Here is a 22,707-nt window from a genome sequence, read left to right on the forward strand (position 1 = left end):
CACACACTCCCCCGAGTCCATTTCCTGGGCCTGTGTTCCCACCTCTCCACCTAGCTGGCTGAAGTCATCAACAGGGGTCCAGTTTGTGTAGGCTGCTGGCTGCGTTTGGAGAAATGGGGAGGGGGTGGGAGAAAGCGACCACAACGTGTGTGGGTAGGCTCAGTTGGCACTCATAAAATGTTAGAATGTCAGTCTCCCTTGGCCAGTAAGTCCCACATAGGACACCCCCCCTTTTTTTTAACCAACTCATAAATGTATAAATCAATGTGTGTGACTTGGGGGACTCCTGGCCTCTTTCCCCAAAAATAAACCAATAGAGCATTCACTGGCTTTCTTTTTGTCCTCCCAACTTGTGGCTGAGACCACCCCCAATTAGTTTATAGGACTTAAAACCACTTTGTAAAAACACCACTGGGCTTATGAAGGAAGAAATCAAATTTTCCAGATCTGGTGGTGGACAAGGGCAAGGGAAGGAAGGTGGGCACAGAGATCCCCAGGAGTCCTGGTTTTGGCATCCTGTGCCCCTTTGACAGTCTGTCAGGGATTCTGCTTTCTTCCCAGGAAAGAAAGTAAGCATGGAGCTTTAAATCTATGCTACCAGAAGGAGGAAAAGATGTCACTTCCTATCCCATTTCCCAGATTAGAGAGCAATGAATCCAGTGCTACCTGTCAGCTAGAAGAGAGTGCTGACTTGCTTCTGAAAGACCCTTTTCCCTGTCCCTTTGTCCTGCAGATATGCCCTGCGTTCAAGCCCAGTATAGCCCTTCGCCTCCAGGTTCCAGTTATGCAGTGCAGACCTACGGCTCGGAATACACCACGGAGATTATGAACCCAGACTACACCAAGCTGACGATGGACCTTGGCAGCACTGAGATCACGGCCACGGCCACTACGTCCCTGCCCAGCTTCAGTACCTTCATGGAGGGCTACTCGAGCAACTACGAACTCAAGCCCTCCTGCCTGTACCAAATGCAGCCGTCTGGGCCACGGCCCTTGATCAAGATGGAGGAGGGCCGCGCGCACGACTACCACCATCACCACCATCACCACCATCACCACCACCACCACCAGCAGCAGCAGCAGCAGCAGCAGCAACCTTCCATTCCGCCCCCCTCCGGCCCGGAGGACGAGGTGCTGCCCAGCACCTCCATGTACTTCAAGCCGTCCCCGCCGTCCACACCCACCACGCCGGGCTTCCCTCCGCAGGCGGGGGCGCTGTGGGACGACGCGCTGCCCTCGGCGCAGGGTTGCATCGCTCCCGGCCCGCTGCTTGACCCGCCGATGAAGGCGGTGCCCACGGTGGCCGGCGCGCGCTTCCCGCTCTTCCACTTCAAGCCCTCGCCGCCGCACCCGCCCGCGCCCAGCCCGGCCGGCGGCCACCACCTGGGCTACGACCCGACGGCCGCCGCCGCGCTCAGCCTGCCACTGGGAGCCGCCGCCGCCGCCGCCGCCGCCAGCAGCCAGGCCGCCGCGCTCGAGGGCCACCCGTACGGGCTGCCGCTGGCCAAGAGGGCGGCCGCGCTGGCCTTCCCGCCGCTCGGCCTCACGGCCTCCCCCACCGCGTCCAGCCTGCTGGGCGAGAGCCCCAGCCTGCCGTCGCCGCCCAACAGGAGCTCGTCGTCGGGCGAGGGCACGTGCGCCGTGTGCGGGGACAACGCAGCCTGCCAGCACTACGGGGTGCGCACCTGCGAGGGCTGCAAGGGCTTCTTCAAGGTGAGCGCACGCCTCCTCCTGGCGCCCCCTCCCCACTGCGGCCAGCCTCCTGTGCCACCCGCTCAAGTGAGCAGCCAAGGGGTGCGTTCCTGTAGCCCTTCCTGGCACCTTCACATGCGCTCTCTCAGGGGGTTTTAACTTGAGGTCCATTACAGGAGGCCGAGCCGGATGGACTCCAGGGGGCAGTGAACCTCCTGACATGGCTTTACCTCAATGAACATTTTTCCAGAGGGAACCTTCAGCATATTGAGATTGAATTCTGGCCACCCAGTAGCTATTTTTATTAACAGTGTCTTGAAGGTGGTTATTAATTATCCTTGTTTCACAGATGAGGAAATGGAGGCTGGGAGATGTTACTCAGCTACCCCAAGACACACGTTCAGAGCGAGAGGGAGGCAGGATGCCAAGTCACGTTTGCATGATCCCAAAGTGTGCACCCTCGTCCAAGATCTGCAGCAACAGAATAGACAGGAGCAAGTGGCTGATGCACTCTGGGGCAGCTCCCTCTGTGGAAGACAGAAGCTGGGTCTCACCAGTCCCCTCCAACTCTGTGCCACATGCAGTGCCAGGTGTAGATGCTGTTCATTAGCTCAGCCCCAAAGGGGACTTTTACAGTTCGAGGGGCTTCAGCCTCCTCCATAGTTTACCTGGGAGGAGGCTGAGGCCTAGGAGAAGTCTTGTGCAGGCTAGAAATGGTGACTTAGTGGCATGTTTGGCAGTTTCAACCGGTTTCTTTCAACTCTTGAGGCCAGTGCTCTCTCTACCACTGAAGAAGAGGCCTTGTTCTCTTGCTGCTCTACTCTTGCTATTGACTCCCAGACTTCTTCAGACACTTAATTCTGTGCCACCCTCCCTACTCCCCTGGCCATTATCTCAGGCATTTGCAAACCCACAAATGTTTTCCCACAGGAACCACTCCCTAGCCTCCAGTGCTGGGCAGGGTGGAGGGAGAGGGGAAGCTAGATGCTGATTGGGTAATTGGTATGGGGGGGCCAATAGGATATATCTGGGAGTGTGCTAAAATTGGAGTCAGAACATTCAAATAGGAGTCCTTGATCTTGTCACCTACCAGTCTATGACGCTGAGCATGATATGCCTTTCTAGGCTTCAGTTTTCCAGTCAGGTGAATAAAATTCAGAGAAGGGCTATGAGTACTAAATTAGATAAGACATTTATGAATGCACTTTATAATCTTTAAATGGCCATAGAACACTAGTTCATTATCAAATGAAACCTGCAGAGTATTTGTAAAAATGCACATGTTTGTGGATTGGTATACCTACCAGCAAGCAATAATTATTTTTGATCTGGAGTTAGGATTCGTGTGCTTAATTAAATTCTGCAGATATATGAGAAAATGCTTGTGGAAAGACTTTGCACTATGCTAAGTGCCATACAGGAGGTATGTTAAATGTAGAACCCTCAGGTTAGTCTTCTTCTTCTTTTTTTTTTTTTTTTTCGTAACTACCCAAGCTTTACCAGGGTTACTCTCAAGTTAACCACTTTCCTTTAGCAGATTTCATTTTCACAGTATTTCAGTGGAAATGCTGGTGGGCAAGGAAACAGGCAGCCAGAAAGGGTAAAAGAAAGGAAAAAAACAATTAAGAGAAGTACGATTAACCCACAAATATAATCACCTCTGAATAATTGAGAGTTAACCAAAATACAGGAATGGTAATACATTCCTAGTCTAGAAATGTCAATTAAGTGTTCCCCAACAGCGTCCCTTTTCTGCAGCAATGCCTTGAAAACAAATCTATACTTGAAAGGGTGGGGGTAGGATCAGGGAGAACCACCCCACAGATCTGTTAATTAAAGGAACAGGAGCTGGTTTGACCCAGTGGCTTTCTACCATTAAATTGAATTCTTTAAAAATGTGACACGAAGTGCAGTTAATGATGGGCATTCAGTGATTGAACCGTAACGATCTCTCCTTGTCCTTAAACTGTGCAGGCACACACAAATGTGGGGAAGCTTTCAGGTTATTGGGAAAATGTATACCTGAAGCAAAATGCCACCAGCACTCAAACTGGCAGAGAGCCTTGAGGATGATGGCAAGAAATAGAGTTTTAGAAATTACTGCATGTCCAATGAAAGAGAGCTTCATTCAGAAAACATAAGTTTCCTACCCTTAAAGACTGTTGAGAATTTAAATGCTGGAAATTCAGAAATACGTTTGTGTTTTGGAATTTTGAATTTTAAACTAAATGGATCTGGCTTTGGTAGATTTTTTAAGTTTTATATAAGCAATTTAGAAACCATTTCCTGAAATGAAATTAAAAGGTAATAGGATGAAAACTAATACGTGGGGGTTGAGGATTGCTAAAAGTAAAAGATTGAAAGTAAATCTAGAATTTTGGACTCAAAATAGATCACCAATCCCAAATTATCTCGATTTCTTTCTTTTTTTTCCTTTTTTTTTAAATGCAGCCCAGGCTTACCAAATAAAATTCAACTTTCTGCTCTATCTAGAGTTGTATAGATTCAGGTGATTTCTGAATGATTTCCCCCAAGTGGTAAATACACATCCGTTTGCACAAGTGTCTTTAACTTTTAAAAAATAAATCATTATTTTGAAAATCTGGAGCATAAAATACGCTTTAATTATTTCTCCATGTGTCATTTAAAAATATATGTGATTCTGAAGAGTACAACATCATCTTATATCCAAGTCCAAGTTTTATGATGTGTCTTTACAATATGGCTATTTTGATGTCTATGTCAATAGTCATTTTTGAAATGACCTATTAATGGAAATTTTCATTGAAAATTTATGGCTCTCATATTTCTTTCTTTTACTCTTTTCTGGGTTTTTTTTCCTTCTATGTGGTAGTGGTTTTTAGTAACCAATTTTAAGATTTTGCTTTGAAAAATCAGAAATGACCAGTTTACTATACATATTCTCTTAAGAGAATATTCTTTTAATATGTATTATCTTAATATTTTAAAGGTTAAATAAATGATATAGGCCGATTGAGTGATTTTTTTGTTTTTGCATTAAAACATTTCCTATATGTTATAACTAGTCAAGTCCTCATTTTGCTTTTTAAGATTTCATCTCTATTGGGGAACAAAGCCAGTTACTGTGATATTTGACTTACAATAGTGATAGCCAACAAAGTACATCCCAGATAATTTTGATTTTATTTTAATAAGGTCAGCAATAATCAGGGGAGTGGAACAAGTAGAAAATTGTTCCCAAAGGGATATTAAAAGTGGAGATAATCTAATCCTCCAAGGTATGATATGTTGACCTGGTAATTTCAGATATGATTTTATCATTCAGACTTGGGTGTCTCCTGAGACTTGCTTCAGAACAATCCGAGATGATTTTCATTGTCAGCAGCTAACACTAATAAAATTGTTTTTCCTGCAGGCTAGCGTGTTAGGAAATTAAATTTATCTAATTATACGAATTGCACTGTCGCTTTTCACATTGTAATTAAAATACATCTTGTCAGGTCCTACCTCTTTCCAGAAACTATTAGTTGACTATCTCTGTATTGTGTTTTCTCAGAGAACAGTTCAGAAAAATGCAAAATATGTTTGCCTGGCAAATAAAAACTGCCCTGTAGACAAGAGACGTCGAAACCGATGTCAGTACTGTCGATTTCAGAAGTGTCTCAGTGTTGGAATGGTTAAAGAAGGTATGGACGTAATGCTTTTTGTTCAGCTTGTTTACACATATTCTTAGATATCACTGAAAAAAATGTTAATATTGACGTTGGGATGGATGAATTTTCCTAGTTTCCCCTTCTTTCCCACATTTTATTTTTATGGTGTATGTTAGCATTTAAAAATAGCTGAGGACCACTTATTCTAATTTCTCAAAATCAATAGAGAGCTTGTGTACATACATCTCTGTTCTATTTAAGAAGGAGACTTTTAGGGCTAATTCATTACCAAATGTAAGTATGGGTGGCTTTTATTCTGCTTGTTTCAACTCTCATTAAATCATTGTGCGCGTATTATTCCAAACTTACTGCCACCTTTAAATGGTTGGTCCCATTAATGATTGCTCCACTGTAATGTGTTTTGATTCCTTTTTGTGATTTATGGCTCTTTGTGGATATCTCTGAAGACATTTTTTCTTTCTTTCTCTTGGTATCAGTTGTCCGTACAGATAGTCTGAAAGGGAGGAGAGGTCGGCTGCCTTCCAAACCAAAGAGCCCATTACAGCAGGAACCTTCTCAGCCCTCTCCACCTTCTCCTCCGATCTGTATGATGAATGCCCTTGTCCGAGCTTTAACAGACTCAACACCCAGAGATCTCGATTACTCCAGAGTAAGTTTTGTGATGTCCTGCTTTTCGAATGAATGATCAGAGTCTCTATTCATGATACGACTAACGAGAGTTGATTGAATGACTTTGTGCCTGGCACTGTACTAAACAGTTTTCATACCTCTCCTATATTTCTCACTTCATTTAGCAATTCCGGTGCGTCCATTGCACCAAATCATTTTTGCCTTATTGGATCTCTAAATGCCTTAACAAATGACCCTGACGGTGCTGCACCTGTCATACCATTGTTGTAGGATTCCTGGTGGTTGTGCCAACGAAAATCTGCACAGGTGAATTACAGTGTGTAGATTTCTTTCACGGTTTAGAGGAAATGACTACAAATTTTTTTCATATTGTGATCACACCATCTGGGTGGGCCTCAAGTTATCCTTAAGCAGTTTACCCAACTGCATGGGCATTGATTGACCTGCCCTCTGAATAGAGGGACTAGACCACTGATGGAGAGGAGCAAGCTCTGGCTTTGACATTGGGAGGTGTCAGGGACACTGGGATGGAATGCTGCCTCTGCTGCTTCCTGCCTGTGTCACCTGGCTCCTGTTCTTGGCTTTCTCATCCCCACAGTGGAGATGATTACAATATTTAACCCCAGCGGGATGTTTTGAACATCAGTCACACACAAATGATGGTTTTGAAAAACATAAAATAAGCACCAATATTGTTATTGAAGTCAACCAAGGCATATCAATATTTTTATTTCATATGAGATATAGTAAAATGTCATCAGCTTGAACTGTGAAAATTCCTGGAAATTTGGATAACACAGAGGAGGACCATGAGAAGGGATTTTCTGAGCAAATGTATAAACTTTACTGAAAGGCAGTTTTGAAAAAGACTTAGAAGAGAAACTTCTAATAAGATGGGGTCTCACCAGAGTTGGAAAGAAAGGGGGAAAAAAACACAGTTATTGAGCTATTTCTACATGCTAGACATTGTGGTGTGTTGTCTCATTTCATCATTTAAAAAACCATGAACGGTGAGGATGGTTACCCCCTCTCTGATACAAGAAAACTTATAAACACAGTTTGCACACAGATGAGAGAGAGGCAAGTCCAGGGATCTCCAGTTGGTTGATCTGGCTTAGCAGCTACTTCCAGATTGCCCTCCCCAGGTCTCATCAGTATTTCAGGTTTTTTTTTTTTTTTTTTCTAATTTTTTTTTTTTTAACATTTATTTATTTTTGAGACAGAGAGAGACAGAGCATGAACGGGGGGAGGGCCAGAGAGAGAGGGAGACACAGAATCTGAAGCAGGCTCCAGGCTCTGAGCTGTCAGCACAGAGCCTGATGCGGGGCTCGAACTCACGGACCGTGAGATCGTGACCTGAGCGAAGTCGGACGCTCAACCGACTGAGCCACCCAGGTGCCCCAAGTATTTCAGGTTTTTGACAGAAGAGCTGGCAAAGATGTGCGTATATCTGCTTCGTGCCCTCCTTTTGGGTTGCAGTGTTGACAGAAATGAAGGGGTGATTCGTAAACCCGCTGTGATCCTCCTTCCCTCCTCCTCAGCCTCATTATAGGCGGTGAAGCCTCCTCTCCACACCTGATCACAAGACTTCACATGAGAATCATGGTAGATCCTTAGCACCAAAGGTTGAGGACTCTTATTCTGATTATAAGTAGCATCTCTTAACTAAAGTCAAGTCTCAAATAATAGTATAAGAGAATAATGCAATGGTTAAGGGCTTAGGCTTTGGAAACATGCAGGCCTAGGAGAAAATCCAAACAACCATCATTTAGTAGATGGGTGACCTTGAGCAACTGACTAAACCCTTTAATGTCTCAGTTTCCTCATCTGTGTGATAGAGTAATAACAATGATATCTACTTCCTGGGGTGGTTTGTGAAGAAGATTCAATAGGATGGTACTTGTCAAAGCTTTAGCACAGTACGCTGTACATTATCTCCTTGACCAACCTTTCCTACTTTACCATTTGTTTGAATGTATTAATAAGTGTGAACACAACAAATGTCAGGCACCATCCAGCAATACCATTAAGGTAGGTGTTATCTTATCTGTTTCACAGATGAGGAGATTAAAACTGGAGAGGTGAAAGGAGTGACTTACCCGAGGTCACCTAGCCATGCATCAGAGAGACAATTAGAAGCCAAGTGTGTTGGACCCCAAAATCTGAGCCCCTGCATACCATGCTTCCTTCCCTGTGTCTCTGGTTTCAATGAGAGTGGGTGCTAGAAAGACATTTGGGAATAAAGATGTCTCCTCCCTGAAGCAACTTTGGCCTCCCCTTGTGCAATTAGTCTGAATTAATGAAGCTGTTCCACACTGCCAACACTGAGGCTGTCGCACACAGTCTGACGTTGTTCCAGGGTATTGGAAATCACTAATGATGATCAGTGCAGAGATTTTAGGCCCCAAAAGTGATTTTTTGGCCCAAAATTATCCATTTATTGGTCTACATGGCCTAATTAGTCATTCAGTGGCAAACCCTCTCCAGCACTTTGAATTGCCCCAGCTGGGAACTGTCTCCACACAGAAAAATCAATCCAGTGTGTTTGCTTGCCTCTGCACTATTCAGTGTGTTAGACTAGAGTCATCATCCTCATCAACAAACATTTATCCAATTTAATTGTTAGCTTTGTCCAAAATAGCAGATTGACCATGCCTGAGTCTGGGTCACATTGATACTACCTTGGGAGCCTTGCTCAATTCTGTAAAGCATATTTATTTTAATTGCATTGTTTTGGAATCAGATTGAACCTCATAACTTGGATTCTCCTGCTTTGAGATAGCTTTACAAAATTATCAAAACTTGGACCAAAATCAATTAAATTAAAAGACTTTAAAAATACAGTGAGTTTTCATCAAAAACTTGGATGAAGGCATAGAAGGCATGCTGATCACATTTGCAGATGACAGAAAGCTGGGAGGGATCGCTAATATGATGGATGTCAGTATCAACATTCAGAGTGATTTCGACAGGTTGGAACAGGATGGGCTGAAGCCATCATGAACAGAGTTAACAAAAATAAATATGAAGCTCGGTATTTAGAATTTTAAAGCATGGGAGAGCCTCGGCCCATCGGTAGTTCATGTTAAGAAGATCTTGGGGCTTTATTCCATGCACACTCACTATGAACAACAAAGTACATGTGTGGTGGAAGGAAGGGATGCTAGGTTACCTTGGGCTGCAGTGGTAAAAGTATAGGACCAGAACCAAGTTGGTGGTGGTCCCATAGACTGTCCTGTGAGACCACACTTCAAGGATTAAGTCCAGTCCCAAACTGGAGTTTAAGAGGGATGTGGACACACCTTTTCTGGAAACTTGTAAGGGATGGTTGGAGAAAATGAAGATAACTGGATGAGAAGGGAAAAAGTTTGGCAGGACTAGGTCACCCCTTTACCCTGTGGAAAGAAGACTGGTGCTCCCAAGGGCAAATCTAGAGGGAGAAGAAGGGGGCCCCTTCCAGCTCATTCTGAAGATAAGGATGAGCTCTCTGAGCCACAAGAGCTCCCGTGGAAGTAACTAAGAAGTAACAACCCAAGAAGTAACTAAGGAGAACACATAACAGGATTTCTCACAAGCAGAGAAGTTATTTTGGAAGTTGAATTCCTTCCAATTCTAAAATTTAGTGATTCTGGGGTTTACTTTGTTGTCCCAAATGCAAACGGTTTTTTCATTTATATGAATTTATATATATATATACACACACATATATATTAATAATATGTGTTAAGTAACTTGTTATTTAACAAGATTCAACTTGCTTTGATCTCTAAAAAGCATTAACATAAAATGAAGTAGAATGAATTTATTGACTGCCTACTTTGAGCTAGGCGCTATCTCATATGTTCTTACACAATTTCACTTATGCCACAGCTTATGTGTTATAATTTATGGTTTCAGTAATTTTTTTAGGAATGCCATTCATTGAAATTCAGTTTGCTTAATATCTTTTCTTTATGCTTATATACGCATGTGTGTATATGTATATTAATGTGTATATATATTCAACACAAATTTACAGAACTGGAGGTGACCTTGAGATCATCTAATCCAACCCCCATAATTTCAGAGGAGTAAATAGAGGCTTAAAGGAGTTAAGTGCCTTGCCTAAGGTCAGTGGCAGAGCCAGGGCTAGATCCAAATCTTATCACTGCAAGTATTAAGTTTCTGTTTCACCATACTGCCATTTCTATTTAGTGACAATTTACTAGGGTTTTTTTAATTTATTTTTTTTTAATTTATTTATTTTGGGAGAGACAGAGACAGCGTGAGTGGGGGAGGAGCAGGCAGTGAGAGAGAGGCACAGAATCCCAACCAAGCAGGATTGGGATGAAAACTGTGAGATCATGACCTGAGCTGAAACCAAGAGTCAAGTCGGACACTTAACCGACTGAGCCACCCAGGTACTCCTCACTCCTCACTAGTTCTTTTTTTAAATAGAACCCTTATTAAGTTTTTAGAAATTACAATAATAGTAATATATGCCCATTGGTTTTTTAAGGTAACCCTTTTAGAAGAGGATAAAGTGAAAAATGAAAGTCTCTTCTTCATTTATTCCTGACTAATCCCACTCCTCAGCGGTTAACCAATGTTAACAGTTTCGTGTGTATCCATAACTTACTACATTTAAATAAGAATTTGCCCTGTCAGACTTGCATCAGACAGTTGACTTGACCAAGACAACTTATTGACATGACTATGCCAGTTTTCCCTGTGAATCAGGTAAATAGAGAAAGGAGAAAATGTTTGCCCGCAGGTGTGTCTAACCTTCTTGTTCAGGCATGTGTGCCTTTAAGGTAGTAAGTGAGCGGGTTTTTCTCATTTGTGGGAAAGGAAGGTTGAGGGGTTGCGTTCCAGGTCACAGAGGGAATGCATGTTTTAGAGGCCAGAGAGAGAGAGCTCCTCGCTCTGTGAAAGTGTTCCTGGCTCTGGGACCTTCACTTCTCCTTTGGGCCAAACTTCTCTCCTTCAAAAGTGAGCTCAGATCATTGTATATCAGGGCAGTCAAAACATGTCATGTTTGATTTGTTTCTCCTTGAAATGTAGCTATTCTCTGTCCCACAGTTGCTTTTCATTTAGCAATACAAGTATATATAGATACTGGGCTTGGCTTCAGAGCCTGCATAATTACTGATGAGGAAATATACTTAAGGTCCTCATTAGTTGGTCATTTCAAGTATTTTTCAGGAAACTAGGATGTTGCTTGGTAATTGGTATCACTCAGTGTAGTAAGAGATTCCAAATACAAGAGATGCTGCTGGGATAAAACCAGGCACCAGCAAACGGCATTTAAATATGTTAACAAGAAACAATGGGGCGAACGCGTGTTAGACTACAAAGTAAACAGTATAAAAACTCTGCAAAAAAACTGTTTTCATGAAGCTACTCAGAAAACCCTCTCAAATTGCCACCAATTCCCTAGATGATTTCAGGCCAGCTCCTGCGCTACGGTGGGCTTTCGTTTCCTCAACTGAATGGTGAGGAGATTGGACTAAATGCACTGCCACGATCCCTTCCAGCCTTCTTCCCTGACCCTCTGACCATTACACTTGCTGTAATTCCACTGTGGGTAGGGCTCAGCATTTCCCAAAGTGTGGTGTGCCAAAGGACCTAGGGTGTTTGCTTAAAAATTCAGATTCCTGGGCAACACCCAGACCTATGGAATCAGAATGGGGAGCAGAGGAGGAGGCAGACAGAAATCTGTTTTTTAACAAGTGCCTCAGATGACCTGTTGACACACTAGGGGTTGAGAATCACCAATATAGTTTAATAAGAACAATCCAGTTTTACCTCAAATCTATTTCCCAGCCTTTTTTGAGACTGAGAAGGGATGGGCAATAGACATAAAAATTTTCCGGAAAGTAACTAAGTCGTTTAACAAATATTTATTGAATGGCTACTGGGTGTCAGGCACTGTTCTGGAGCAGCAGACACATTTTTGAGCAAAAGAGTCCCACCCTCATGCAGCTGACATGAAGGATAGAGAAAGTAAGCAAATGTATAACTGTGGTGATGCCATTAGTGGGAGGAGAGGAGGCTTTTTTGTTTATTATTTTTTTTTTTTTAGCAGGGGAGGCGGTTAGATCAGAAAAGAAAAAATTGGGGGGAAAACATATTCATTGCCAGTTTTTAAAGTGTCACTTTTTATAGTGTAAGAACCTAAGAATATGTGTACGTAGTTTGGCTCATATGTAGTGATCACATCTAAAATGTATAAAGAAATATAAAGACTCAGGGAAAAATAATCTTCTACAGGGAGATAAAACGTTCTTAGGACATTTTACATATTTAGCCTGGACTGGCAGTGAGAGAGTAAATAATATCAGATTCCATTCTGCTATGAAAATGTCACATTGCTAATGTAGGGCTGGCATTCACCAAGGGTCTCACTGGATTCCCATTCGAATAATTTATTTTAGGCCAGCGTTGTTTCTGAAGTCTGATCTACACAGCCATATTATTGCCATATGGAAACTAACCTCTGTGGTTGTTTTCAGCTTTAGATTCTCATTCTAGTAATTTGGAGAAACTTCCATCAGACATTAGCTGTATCCTCTTCTAAATGGCTAGTAAATGTAATACTGTGTCTTTGATTAGAAGTAAAGACAGATTTTTTGATGGATCTGTTATGCATACAGGCTGGAATAAAAAGCATAAACAGGAAAAAAAAGATTCATTTTTTTTAAAGTCATTCTCTGTTTCACCAAAATTCAGTTGGAATGATCTATAAACAAATGTTTCCAGATTTTCTCTGGTGAACCCCAAACCTGCCTAGCCCAGAGACAGAGTAATGTAGAGGAGAACAGAAGCAGAGAATGGGGATCTGGTTCATCCAACTCCAGGGCCAGTATGCCTTGGTGAGGTTTGATAAAAACTGCTAGGCCAGGTGAGAAAGTATCTAAAATGTTTTGTTCTGTTTCTTTAAATCTTATGTTCAGTAGAGGCAACACTGGGTTTGTCTTTTCCTCTAGCATTGGAAGCTGACCCACCAGTCACCCCCAAGTTCCTGGTGGCTCAGGCTGAATCCAGTTTGGCCCCAGAATTCTGGAATGTGGACCAGAATCACTGCAGGTGAAGCCCAGAGGGTCTGGCTGGAGTCTGGCACGCCAGGCCTGCTGGCTTTTCTCCTTGCTGGACTCCATCACAGACAACTACCCATGCAGGGTACACAGGGACTACATCTCCCTGTGTGCAGGATGCATGAAATGTGAGCCCAGCAGGGACAGAGCCCTGCAGAGGATGCTGGGTGGAAGCTAAACACTCCAGAGGATTCTGAGCAAATATTGAAAGCAGAGTGATTATTGAGTTGTGAGCCATGGTTTCAGAGAAGTCAGCACAGGAGGGAGCTGCTAGGTGCCATTCCTAGGGAAAAGTTTACAACCTTTGGTCTTTTTAACCAAACATACAATTGTTTAACATACTATTTTAAAACAAAATAATGCTGAATCAGTGTCAAATTCCAGGCAGTAACATCATACCTGGTATGATTAGCAACACTTAGAATCATCGAATGCAAGAACCAACATTTGGAACATTTGCCAGGATAGATGATAGTCTGTGCCATAAAAATACACCTTAACAAATTTCAAAGAATAGAAAACAGACAATGTCTGTTGTCAAGCCACAATGGAATTAAACTAGAAATCAATAAGAGAAAGACAGCTGAATGCAAAGAGCCAGATGGAATCTTCAAAATCAGGTAGCCCAGTCCCTTCCTTCCCCAGAGAAGTTAAGTGACTTGTCTAGGGCAGCACAGCAAGTCAATACTAGAGCCTGGGGGAGGACCCCATGACCTGCTGCCTGGTCCAACATTCTTTTCTCTACTCCAGTTATCACTCAGGAGTTTCACATGTAGAGCTGTCAGCTTCCTAAAGGGCGTTTTCCTCCTGTCCTTGGAGGTCATATGGAATTAGATTCATATAAGAAGAGAAAGCAAAAAAATAAAATAAAATCCCTTTTTCTACTCTCCTCCAGTTAGTAGTGTATGTGCTGAAAGAAAGTGTTGGGAAATGTCATGACACCAGGATCATTCTGACATCCTTGACTATCTGTGGGAAGAAGGACTACTTCCTTCTCCTGGACTTTGCTCCCGTGGAGTCCCACCACATCACAGAAACATCCAGGGCTTCAGAGAACCGAGGCCCTGCGTGGGATTATTGAGAGCGGAGGAGCCAGGACTCCAAACTGGACCTGATGGATCCTAGAAAGTCAGGGCTGAGAATTGGAAATCTTCCAGTTTTTCTAACTTTCCCCTTTCCCCATTTTATAAATAAGGAAGTGGAGGGACAGTGTTAGTTCCAAGTATCATAATCGTTATCAGTATCGTCATCACTGTCATCATCAATCATCTTCCTTATCCTGGGCCCTTCACGAATATTATCACATATAATCCTTACAACAGAATCTTGAGGAGGCTATTATCCCCATTTTACAGAGGAGAAAACTGAGGCTCAGAAAAGTGAAGTCTTTTACCCCAGGTAGCTAAAGTAAGCAGCAGAGCTACATTACTTTACAAATTAGGGGCCTGGACAAATCTAGGATTAAAGCAGCTGGGCCCTCCGGCTGATGGTGTCTTTTGTTATTTCGTATGCCTCCTGGGAATGCAGAAAGGGGAAAAAAAGAGACCCAATTGAGAGAAATGTCTCATTTCCTCATGTCTACGTTCTCAGTCGGTACCTGGTGCTTATTGGCGGTTCTTCCTCCAGTCAGGTTAGGGCGTTGTGGCAAACCTAGGCAGTCCCGTGACTATTCTTTCATTGCACAATATGCAACAACACTTTATTGGGGGTCCATTATGTGCCAGTCACTGTGCTGCTGACAAAACATGGGACCAAATGAATACACACCCAGAGACCTCCAATTAGAGCAAAGCAAAATGCTTTTTAAAACTATCCCACAGCTACCAGTTGGGAACATCAGACACATTAACAGCCAGGAAGTGTAGGAGCGGAACACACAGGGCCATGTTTAAGTCTTAACTGGACCACTGTTGGTCGTGTACCTTGGGAAAGTCTCTTAACCTCTCTGAATTCCCTCTGAGCCTGAGTTTTCTCATCTGCAAAATAAGGATTAAAATCCATATCCCAGGAGGAGCTGAGAGAAAGGACACAAATGCACACTTAAGGAAATGATGCACATATTTACATGAATGTTTCTGCAGATCTCTTAAGTCTCTGTGTTGTTGGTTGTCCCTTGATTATTATCTTGCTATATCAATCTTCCTGCCTAAAGCAGGAAAGATTTTTTTCCTCCAGTGACTCAGGCAAAACCTTGACTCTACCAGAATATCCAAAAGCTGGGCAGGAACTTCATTCCTACTTGTACCTTTCTTCTCCTGGGATCCTTTAGATCAATGCCATCCAGTAGAATATTCTGCAGTGATGGAAATATGCTATATGCCACACATGGCTTTTGAGTACTTAAAATATGGCTAGTGTGACTGAGGAACTGAATTTTCTTTTTTTTTTTTTTTTTTTTAATTTCCATTCATTTTAGTACCCACAAGTCCTGAGTCTGATAGCACATAACTGCCTGGGCCCTACTAAGAAGACACCCTCCCATCCCCTTCCTGATTTGGTTTATGTCACAGCAAGCAAAAATCATTCTCTTCTCCTATTGGTTAATTCTGTGATTCCTAGACTCCAGTGTCCACGAGAATCAGCTAGAGATCTTAATAAAACAGTTTCTTGGTCCTACCCTCAGAGTTTCTGCTTCTGCAGGTCTGGGATGGGGCCCAAGATGTTCAATTCTGGCACATTCTCAGGGACTACACTTTGAGAACTGTGGCTTAATGAGCATCTTGCTTGGAGACAGCCATGCTCTCCTGGAATCAGTAGACCCTGGAGGCCTACTTGGACACAAACCTCTAGGGGTAATGGTTCTTAACAATGGCTGCTCTTTGGAATCACCTGGGGAGCCTTTGAAATTCCTGCTGACCAGTCCCCACCCCAGACCAGCTAAAGTAGAATCTCTGTGCCTAGGAGCTAGACACAGTGTTTTTTAAAGCTCCCCAGATGATTGCATCAAGATTGAAAACCACTGCACTAATAGGACTTAACCAGATTTCTTTTGTCTGTGAAGAGGTAACAAAATTTGCTCTGTTTACATTGTGAGAATCAGATGAGACTAAGTGCAAAAAAAAAAAAAAAAAAAGTGTTTATAACCTTGAGACCTAAAAGTGAGGATTTAGGCACTGATGGCCTGGGAAGAGCCAGCTTGTTAAGACTGCTGCTGCTTCTGCTGCACTGAGATAATGCTTCTGTGTGTGGTTTGCATTCCAGTACTGTCCCACCGAACAGGCCGCTGCAGGCACAGATGCCGAACATGTGCAACAGTTCTACAATCTCCTGACAGCCTCCATCGATGTATCCAGAAGCTGGGCGGAAAAGATTCCCGGGTTTACTGATCTCCCCAAAGAAGATCAGACATTACTTATAGAATCAGCCTTTTTGGAGCTGTTTGTTCTCAGACTTTCCATCAGGTAATCACTATTTATCTTTTTTTCGTTCTCCCCTTGCTTTGAAGCAGTTGGAAACCTGCTGGGTTTGTTAACTGAGTCATCGGTGAAAAGTTTGCTCAGGAAGGAAATAGGAAATTTGGTCAGGCATTAAAAAACCGGGCAGTGGGTAAACCACTGGACTGGTAGCCAGGACGCCTGGGTCCTAGTCTCAGTTCTAACATGCACTTGCTATAAGACCCTGGGCAGTTCAGTGGCCTCACCTGAAGTTTACTTTCCTTTGTAAAATGAGGTTAGATTTGTTGATCTCTGAAGCCCATTGCAGTTCCAGCATTCTGTGATTCTGTGAAGATTCTCTCCTGGTGCATAAGGTATTTCCTGGCAGCAAGTTTTTGTTTTGAACATTGCATTTACCTCATGGGTTTCTATTTGACAAGTTACTGTCCTAGTACCCAAGCTGGGGCTCTAAAGAGTTCCCACAGCTTCTCAACCCCCCAGTGTTTACTGCAGGAGAATCTGGATCAAAAGATTTGGTTCAACCTATCCTACTCAGTGACACCAAAGACAGAAAGGCAGTGAATTTTCAAAAAGCTGGAACCTGGGATCTGTCTAAGCTTTTCATACTGTGTTACCAAAAACTCTTGTTTAAACTGCAGATTCCCGTGCCTCATTCCCAGCTATTTGGGTTTGGAGCTACCTTGGAGAACGTTCAGAAATCTGCATTTTTAACTCATGTTTCAGCAATTCTGAAGCCAGTGGCCTGAGGTCCATGTTTTAAATACTGGGACTGAACGATTGTGTCCTTTGTATGCCTCTGTGGCGGGATCTGTGAGAGAGAGGAGGAGTTACATCTAAGGAGTCAGTAATTAGCATAATTACAGCCAAGCCCGTGTGCACTGGAGCCAAGCCAGCGATGTGACTGTCACTTGCTAGGCAGACAGCAAAGGATTAAGTAAGGGATAAGCTCCCCACAGGCAGGTGCCATATATGCCCCATTCACTAAGTTTTCTCCAGTGCCTGGCTCCAGGAATGGCCATATACTTGGTCCTAAGGAAATACTTGCTAAGTGAATGAATGAATGAAACTACTCATCCAAGAAGCACAAATTAAGAGATACTAACTTACCGCAATAGACTAAAAGAGACAAATATGTAACAAGAGACTGGAAAATGAAAGGAAAGATTCAAGTAAGGACCACAGAGAATTCAGAATTAGTTACACCTGTTGCTCTTTGAGCTCCCCTGTGTACCAGGCCCGGTGCGTGGTCTTTCAGATCCTTTATTTCATTCCCACAGCAATATTAAGAGGTAGCAATCGGGATTCCTGTTTTACAGGTAAGGAAAAGAGCAATTAAGAGTGGCGTAGGCCCCATAGCTAAGTGGTGACATCTAGGTGTTCCAAGGCACCTGTCATGAGAGACGAACGAGGTGATGATGGACATAATATAAACTACCAGACAGATGTAGAAATAGCCCTGCACCGGGGCACCTGGGTGGTTCAGTCGGTTAAGCATCTGACTTCAGCTCAGGTCACGATCTTGCAGTTGGTGAGTTTGAACTCTGCGAGCCCTGCAGTAGGCTCTGTGCTGACAGCTCAGAGCCTGGAGCCTGCTTCAGATTCTGTGTCTCCTCTCTCTCTGCCCCTCCCCCACTCACACTCCATCTCTCTCTCTCTCGGTCTCTCAAAAATGAATAAACGTCAAAAAAAATTTTTTTTAAGTAGAGAAGGATATGCAAAATGACTGTTTTACTTTCAGTGACTTTTTATTTTCGTGATTGACTTCTGGCAGTTGCAAGGACTTGGTGTTCTTAGAGTCTGCAGAGTGGAATTGTAGTGTCTAGTCTCAGGTCTTTTCAGTTTTTGACATTTGAGAATAAGAAGGGAAGGAGCCATGAAGGGAAAAGGCTCGTGTTCACTACAGAAAAAGGCGGTGCACAGTGCTTCACTGCCGTGCTCCTGGAGTGCCTGCTCCTCTGTGTCCCGTCCCGGGTGGGACGGCAGCTGATTCTCATAATAAGAGTACAAGTGCTCCACCCCCAGCTTCCCAGGGCTGATGCTCACCAAGAAAGTTCGCACAGACAAGTGGCGGTGGTTGTTTATCCCAGGAGCACAGTCTCGGGCATCAAGAGTATCTGGGCAGGTTTCACAGCATAGGCCGCCGGGTTCTGAACACTGCCGCGTGGTTACTCAGGTGCCTTTGTGTTATGGTGTTGGACAGACTGAACACACCCATTTAATGTCTCTCTCTCCCACCCGCCATGACCTTGTCTTATAGGTCGAACACTGCTGAAGATAAGTTTGTGTTCTGCAACGGACTTGTCCTGCATCGACTTCAGTGCCTTCGTGGATTTGGGGAGTGGCTCGACTCCATTAAAGACTTTTCCTTAAGTTTGCAGAGCCTGAACCTTGATATCCAAGCCTTAGCATGCCTATCAGCACTGAGCATGATCACAGGTAAGCACCAGCTGGTCACCAAAGTGACTGTGTCCCTGGCCCCCCTTCCTCTCCTTTCCTGTGTTAAGGGGTTCTGGCTTTGGCTGTCATACACACACACACACACACACACACACACACACACAAATTAGGATAATGACTGCCACTTTTCTAAAATCTGCTAAGTTTAACCTTGTTTAAACAAAGAAACATATATCTGCAACTTACTACCATGAATCTTCAGGAAAAATCTGAATTTCCACAGAAGCTCTGTTGACGTTGGACCAACTGCTTCTGGGTTATTTTTATGTGGGGTTTTTGAAGGAAGTTTACCTTAACCAGCCTGTTCCTATGGAGCAGAAGGGGCAAGTCTCCCTTTCTCCCAGTCCTTGGTGGGTGACCCAAAGTAAAACCAAAAAATATGAAACATACCTTATTTATTTATTTATTTATTTATTTATTTATTTACAACTTTATTTAGCAACTTTGGCAGAGAGCTGAGAAAAATAGATATTTATGAAAAGCAAAAAATGGCTCAACTCAATAATTTTTAAAGGTTGAGAACCAGAAGCATAACACATATTCAATTTCTGTGTTATGCCTTCTTCCCCCTAGATGCCTCTCCCTTTCTTTCTTTTTTTTTTTTTTTAAGTTTTATTTATTTATTTGAGAGAGAGAGAGAGAGAGAGAGAGAGAGGGAGCTGGGGAGGGGCAGAGAGAGACGGAGAGAGAATCCCAAGCAGGCTCTGAGCCGTGAACGTGGACCCTGATCTGGGGCTCACAAACCGTGAGATCGTGACCTGAGCCAAAACCAAGAGTTGGACACTCAGTCGACTAAGCCACGCAGGTGTCCCTCTCCCTTTTGGTCTTTTGGGAGAGAAAGGTTCCCAAGACAGAGTGAGAGAGAAAAAGAAAGGCACATCAGTGAGAAAAAAAATACCACCTCCTTGTAGCTGTTCTCAGAGCCCCAGGCCCCAGCTCCCTTTGCCCCCCTCCCTCCACTTCCAAAGTGTCCTGTTCAGTCTCATCCTTCTCATCAGACTGGGGCCTGGTGAACCAGTGACAGAGGTTGGAGGCTTCAGAAGAGGTCAGCCAGACCTGGGGCTCACCTGCCATCCTTGTCATCAGAGCCAAGCATGGGCTAGGCTGTCGGACTAGGAATTAAGGTTCAGATTTGCTACACTCTTAGCTGTAGAAAACATGTGTTTTAGGAACATAATGAGCTTCACAGAGGACCAAATCCATCCTTTGGTGCAAATGGGCCCATTTTTCTCATGCATCAGGTGGGTTGTTCACATGCACCTTCTTGTGACATCTCCTGTCAATGACAGTGAGATGCATCTGAGTGCCTTAAGAGGCTAGACTGGTTCAGCAATTAATGCTTCATCTGAAGGCAAATAGAAGTAATTAGCACATGCTACGGTAGGACTCAGACACTACTTTGTTCCCTCAGTGTTCCAAGTGGAACCCCACTTCCAGGTTTTTGGTCCTTCTTTTGATGGGGCCTACCAGAGATTTCTGAGGGAGCCATTAACAAAAACAGAAGCAAGGCCATCTTGAAGAGGATGAATTCCATTTAGAGGGCTTTCAAATGGCTTGTGGGAGCACCTGAGGAAAATAAGCATGTTCAAGGCACAAGCTTATTGCTCCCAGCAGGACTGGAGTGAAATTGGTTCAAAGGCTACCTTTGAACTAAGCTCTTCAGCTCAATTTCAAAACCATTCAGCTCTTCCTAGGACTGTTCAACATTCAAAACTAGAAAGTACAGAGTTTAGTTAATTAAAAAAAAAAAAAAATACTAGAGCCAGCCTTGGCTTTCAGTAAACAAAACCAGTACATTGCCACATCTCTATGGAAATGACTGTTGAGTCTAGTTAATCAACAGGTGTTCACTGATCTCCGTGCTCTGCAGCGTGTCAGTGCGTTTTCAGAGATAGCACACATCCCTGGAGGAGACAGAATGCACAGACTAATGCATGTGGTACAGGGTGTTGTGGCATAGTAGGGATGTGGGAGTGGGCACAAAGTGCTGAGAGATAGAAGGTAGGAAGTGGTCTTCTCAAAACAGGTAAGCTATTAAAAGCATGAATGGTCCTAAGGGTGCCTGGGTAGCTCTGTCGGTTAAGCGTCCGACTTCAGCTCAGGTCATGATCTTGCAGTTGGTGAGTTCCAGCCCTGTGTCGGGCTCTGCGCTGACAGTTCAGAGCTTGGAGCCTGCTTCAGATTCTGTGTCTCCTTCTCTGTCTGCCCCTCTCCCACTCACGCTCTGTCTCTCTCTCTCAAAAATAAATAAACATTAAAAGCAGGGATGGTCCTTGATAAAGGCACAGGATATCTCCAGGGTAAAATGGAAGGACTGAGAATTCTAGAGATAAATAAAAATTCACTAAAGCCGTTGGAAGTATGGCTATCATAAGTTTCAGGAAGGAAGTGACCAAAAAAAAAAAAAAAAAAATAGCGTGCTGGGCGGTGAGGCTGGCATGAGAGCTAAGGGTGGAGCAAGGCAAGAAGAGCCCCTGACATCAGTGAGGAGGTCAGAGTTTATTTGGAGGACAATGGTGACCCATGGAAAATTTTGACCAAGGGAGAATCATAGCCAGTCTTGTGATTTAGAAAGAGCTACCTGGGTAGCTCAGTCGGCTAAGCATCCCACTCTTGGTGTCGGCTCAGGTCATGGTCTCATGGTTTGTGGGATCGAGCCCTACGTCAGGCTCTGCACTGACAGTGCGGAGCCTGCTTGAGATTCTCTCTCTCTTTCCCTCTCTCTCTGCTCCTACCTCACTGGTGCTCGCTCTCTCACTTTCTCTCAAAATGATAATAATAATAATATTAATAAGCAAACATTTACAAAGAACTACCCTGACAGTTGGCTTTGAGCACAAATGAGAGGGAAGAGGCCAGTTCAGGTGTAGGAGCTGTGGTTTAAGAGGAGAGCCACTGAGGCTTACACCTTTTGTTGTTGTTGGTTTACTCTTTAAGTAGAAATTAATAGATGACTCTGAGGCCAGGACATGTGGGTGCCAGACAGTCCCCGCCTGGAGATATTGGGCAGCTCAGTGTAGAGAATGCAGAGAAGGAATTGGGAGAAGGTGCTGCTAGTGCTGTCTCTGCGTCCAGTCCACTGTGTGTCCTGCGGCTATAGCCGCTCAGCCCGCTGCCCTTTCTGTGGGGATGTGCTCGGGGAGGAGGCAGTTTGGCACAGCAGACACAGCATGACGATGGGATCTGGCACCCCCAGGTTTGCATGTGGGGTCTTGTATTTAACAAGCGTGTGTTATTCAGTAACGCGTTTCATTTCTCTGAACTTCAGTCTTCCCGTCTGTGAAGTGGGGATAACAACAACTATTCCATGAGGCAGCAGTATGGATTACAGGAAAGTAGCTTTGTGATGGAACCAGACCGGATTCAGAATAGGCACTCCATCCACCCACATTCCATCCTGGAGTGATGGTGACAGGGAGCCCCAATATTAGGCACACGCCTGCCCCTTCCCCTTGGAAGCCCTAGGTAGTCGAAAATCAAACTCTGTGGCATGAGGAAGTGGGTGGTGGCTTTAGGAGGCATGAAGTTTGGTGAATATCTCAAGCATCCTTGGATGCTTGAGAGGCCCAAAGGATGACACTGGTTTTGAAGAAATTAGGTTGCACTTACCAAGCACTTGGGCACAGCGGGGCCACGTCCTTTATGGGATACTGCCCTCAGTCCCGCCCACCTGTGCAGAGTTGTTACAGGTGCTGCGGGTATAACCCACAAGAAAAGTTAGCCCCTCTTGTCTCATTTCTGGACCTTGCAATACTTTGTGATTTGCTGGTTGGGAGAGTGTTTGAAATGTGTGAAAGCGTC

At 43.9% G+C, this 22,707-nt stretch overlaps 1 protein-coding gene across 2 annotated transcripts in view; it reads left to right on the plus strand.

The window, feature by feature from the left end:
• NR4A3 (nuclear receptor subfamily 4 group A member 3) overlaps window positions 1-22,707 on the plus strand; it is a 32,813-nt gene that overhangs the window by 556 nt on the left and 9,550 nt on the right. The window contains exons 2-6 of one of the 2 annotated variants that reach the window (XM_047099046.1): window positions 734-1,713; window positions 5,231-5,360; window positions 5,825-5,997; window positions 16,256-16,455; window positions 18,707-18,885. In XM_047099046.1, coding sequence (XP_046955002.1) covers window positions 736-1,713; window positions 5,231-5,360; window positions 5,825-5,997; window positions 16,256-16,455; window positions 18,707-18,885 — 1,660 coding nt within the window. In that variant the 5' untranslated portion in view covers window positions 734-735. Of the gene's footprint in view, window positions 1-733; window positions 1,714-5,230; window positions 5,361-5,824; window positions 6,007-16,255; window positions 16,456-18,706; window positions 18,886-22,707 lie in introns of those variants that run through there. The other variant, XM_047099037.1, reaches the window with a different exon arrangement.

The sequence above is a fragment of the Lynx rufus genome, unplaced genomic scaffold (genome assembly GCF_022079265.1).
Source record: "Lynx rufus isolate CCGP_SWC_20201006 ecotype Redwood Valley unplaced genomic scaffold, mLynRuf1.p SCAF_10, whole genome shotgun sequence".
NCBI lineage: Eukaryota > Metazoa > Chordata > Mammalia > Carnivora > Felidae > Lynx > Lynx rufus.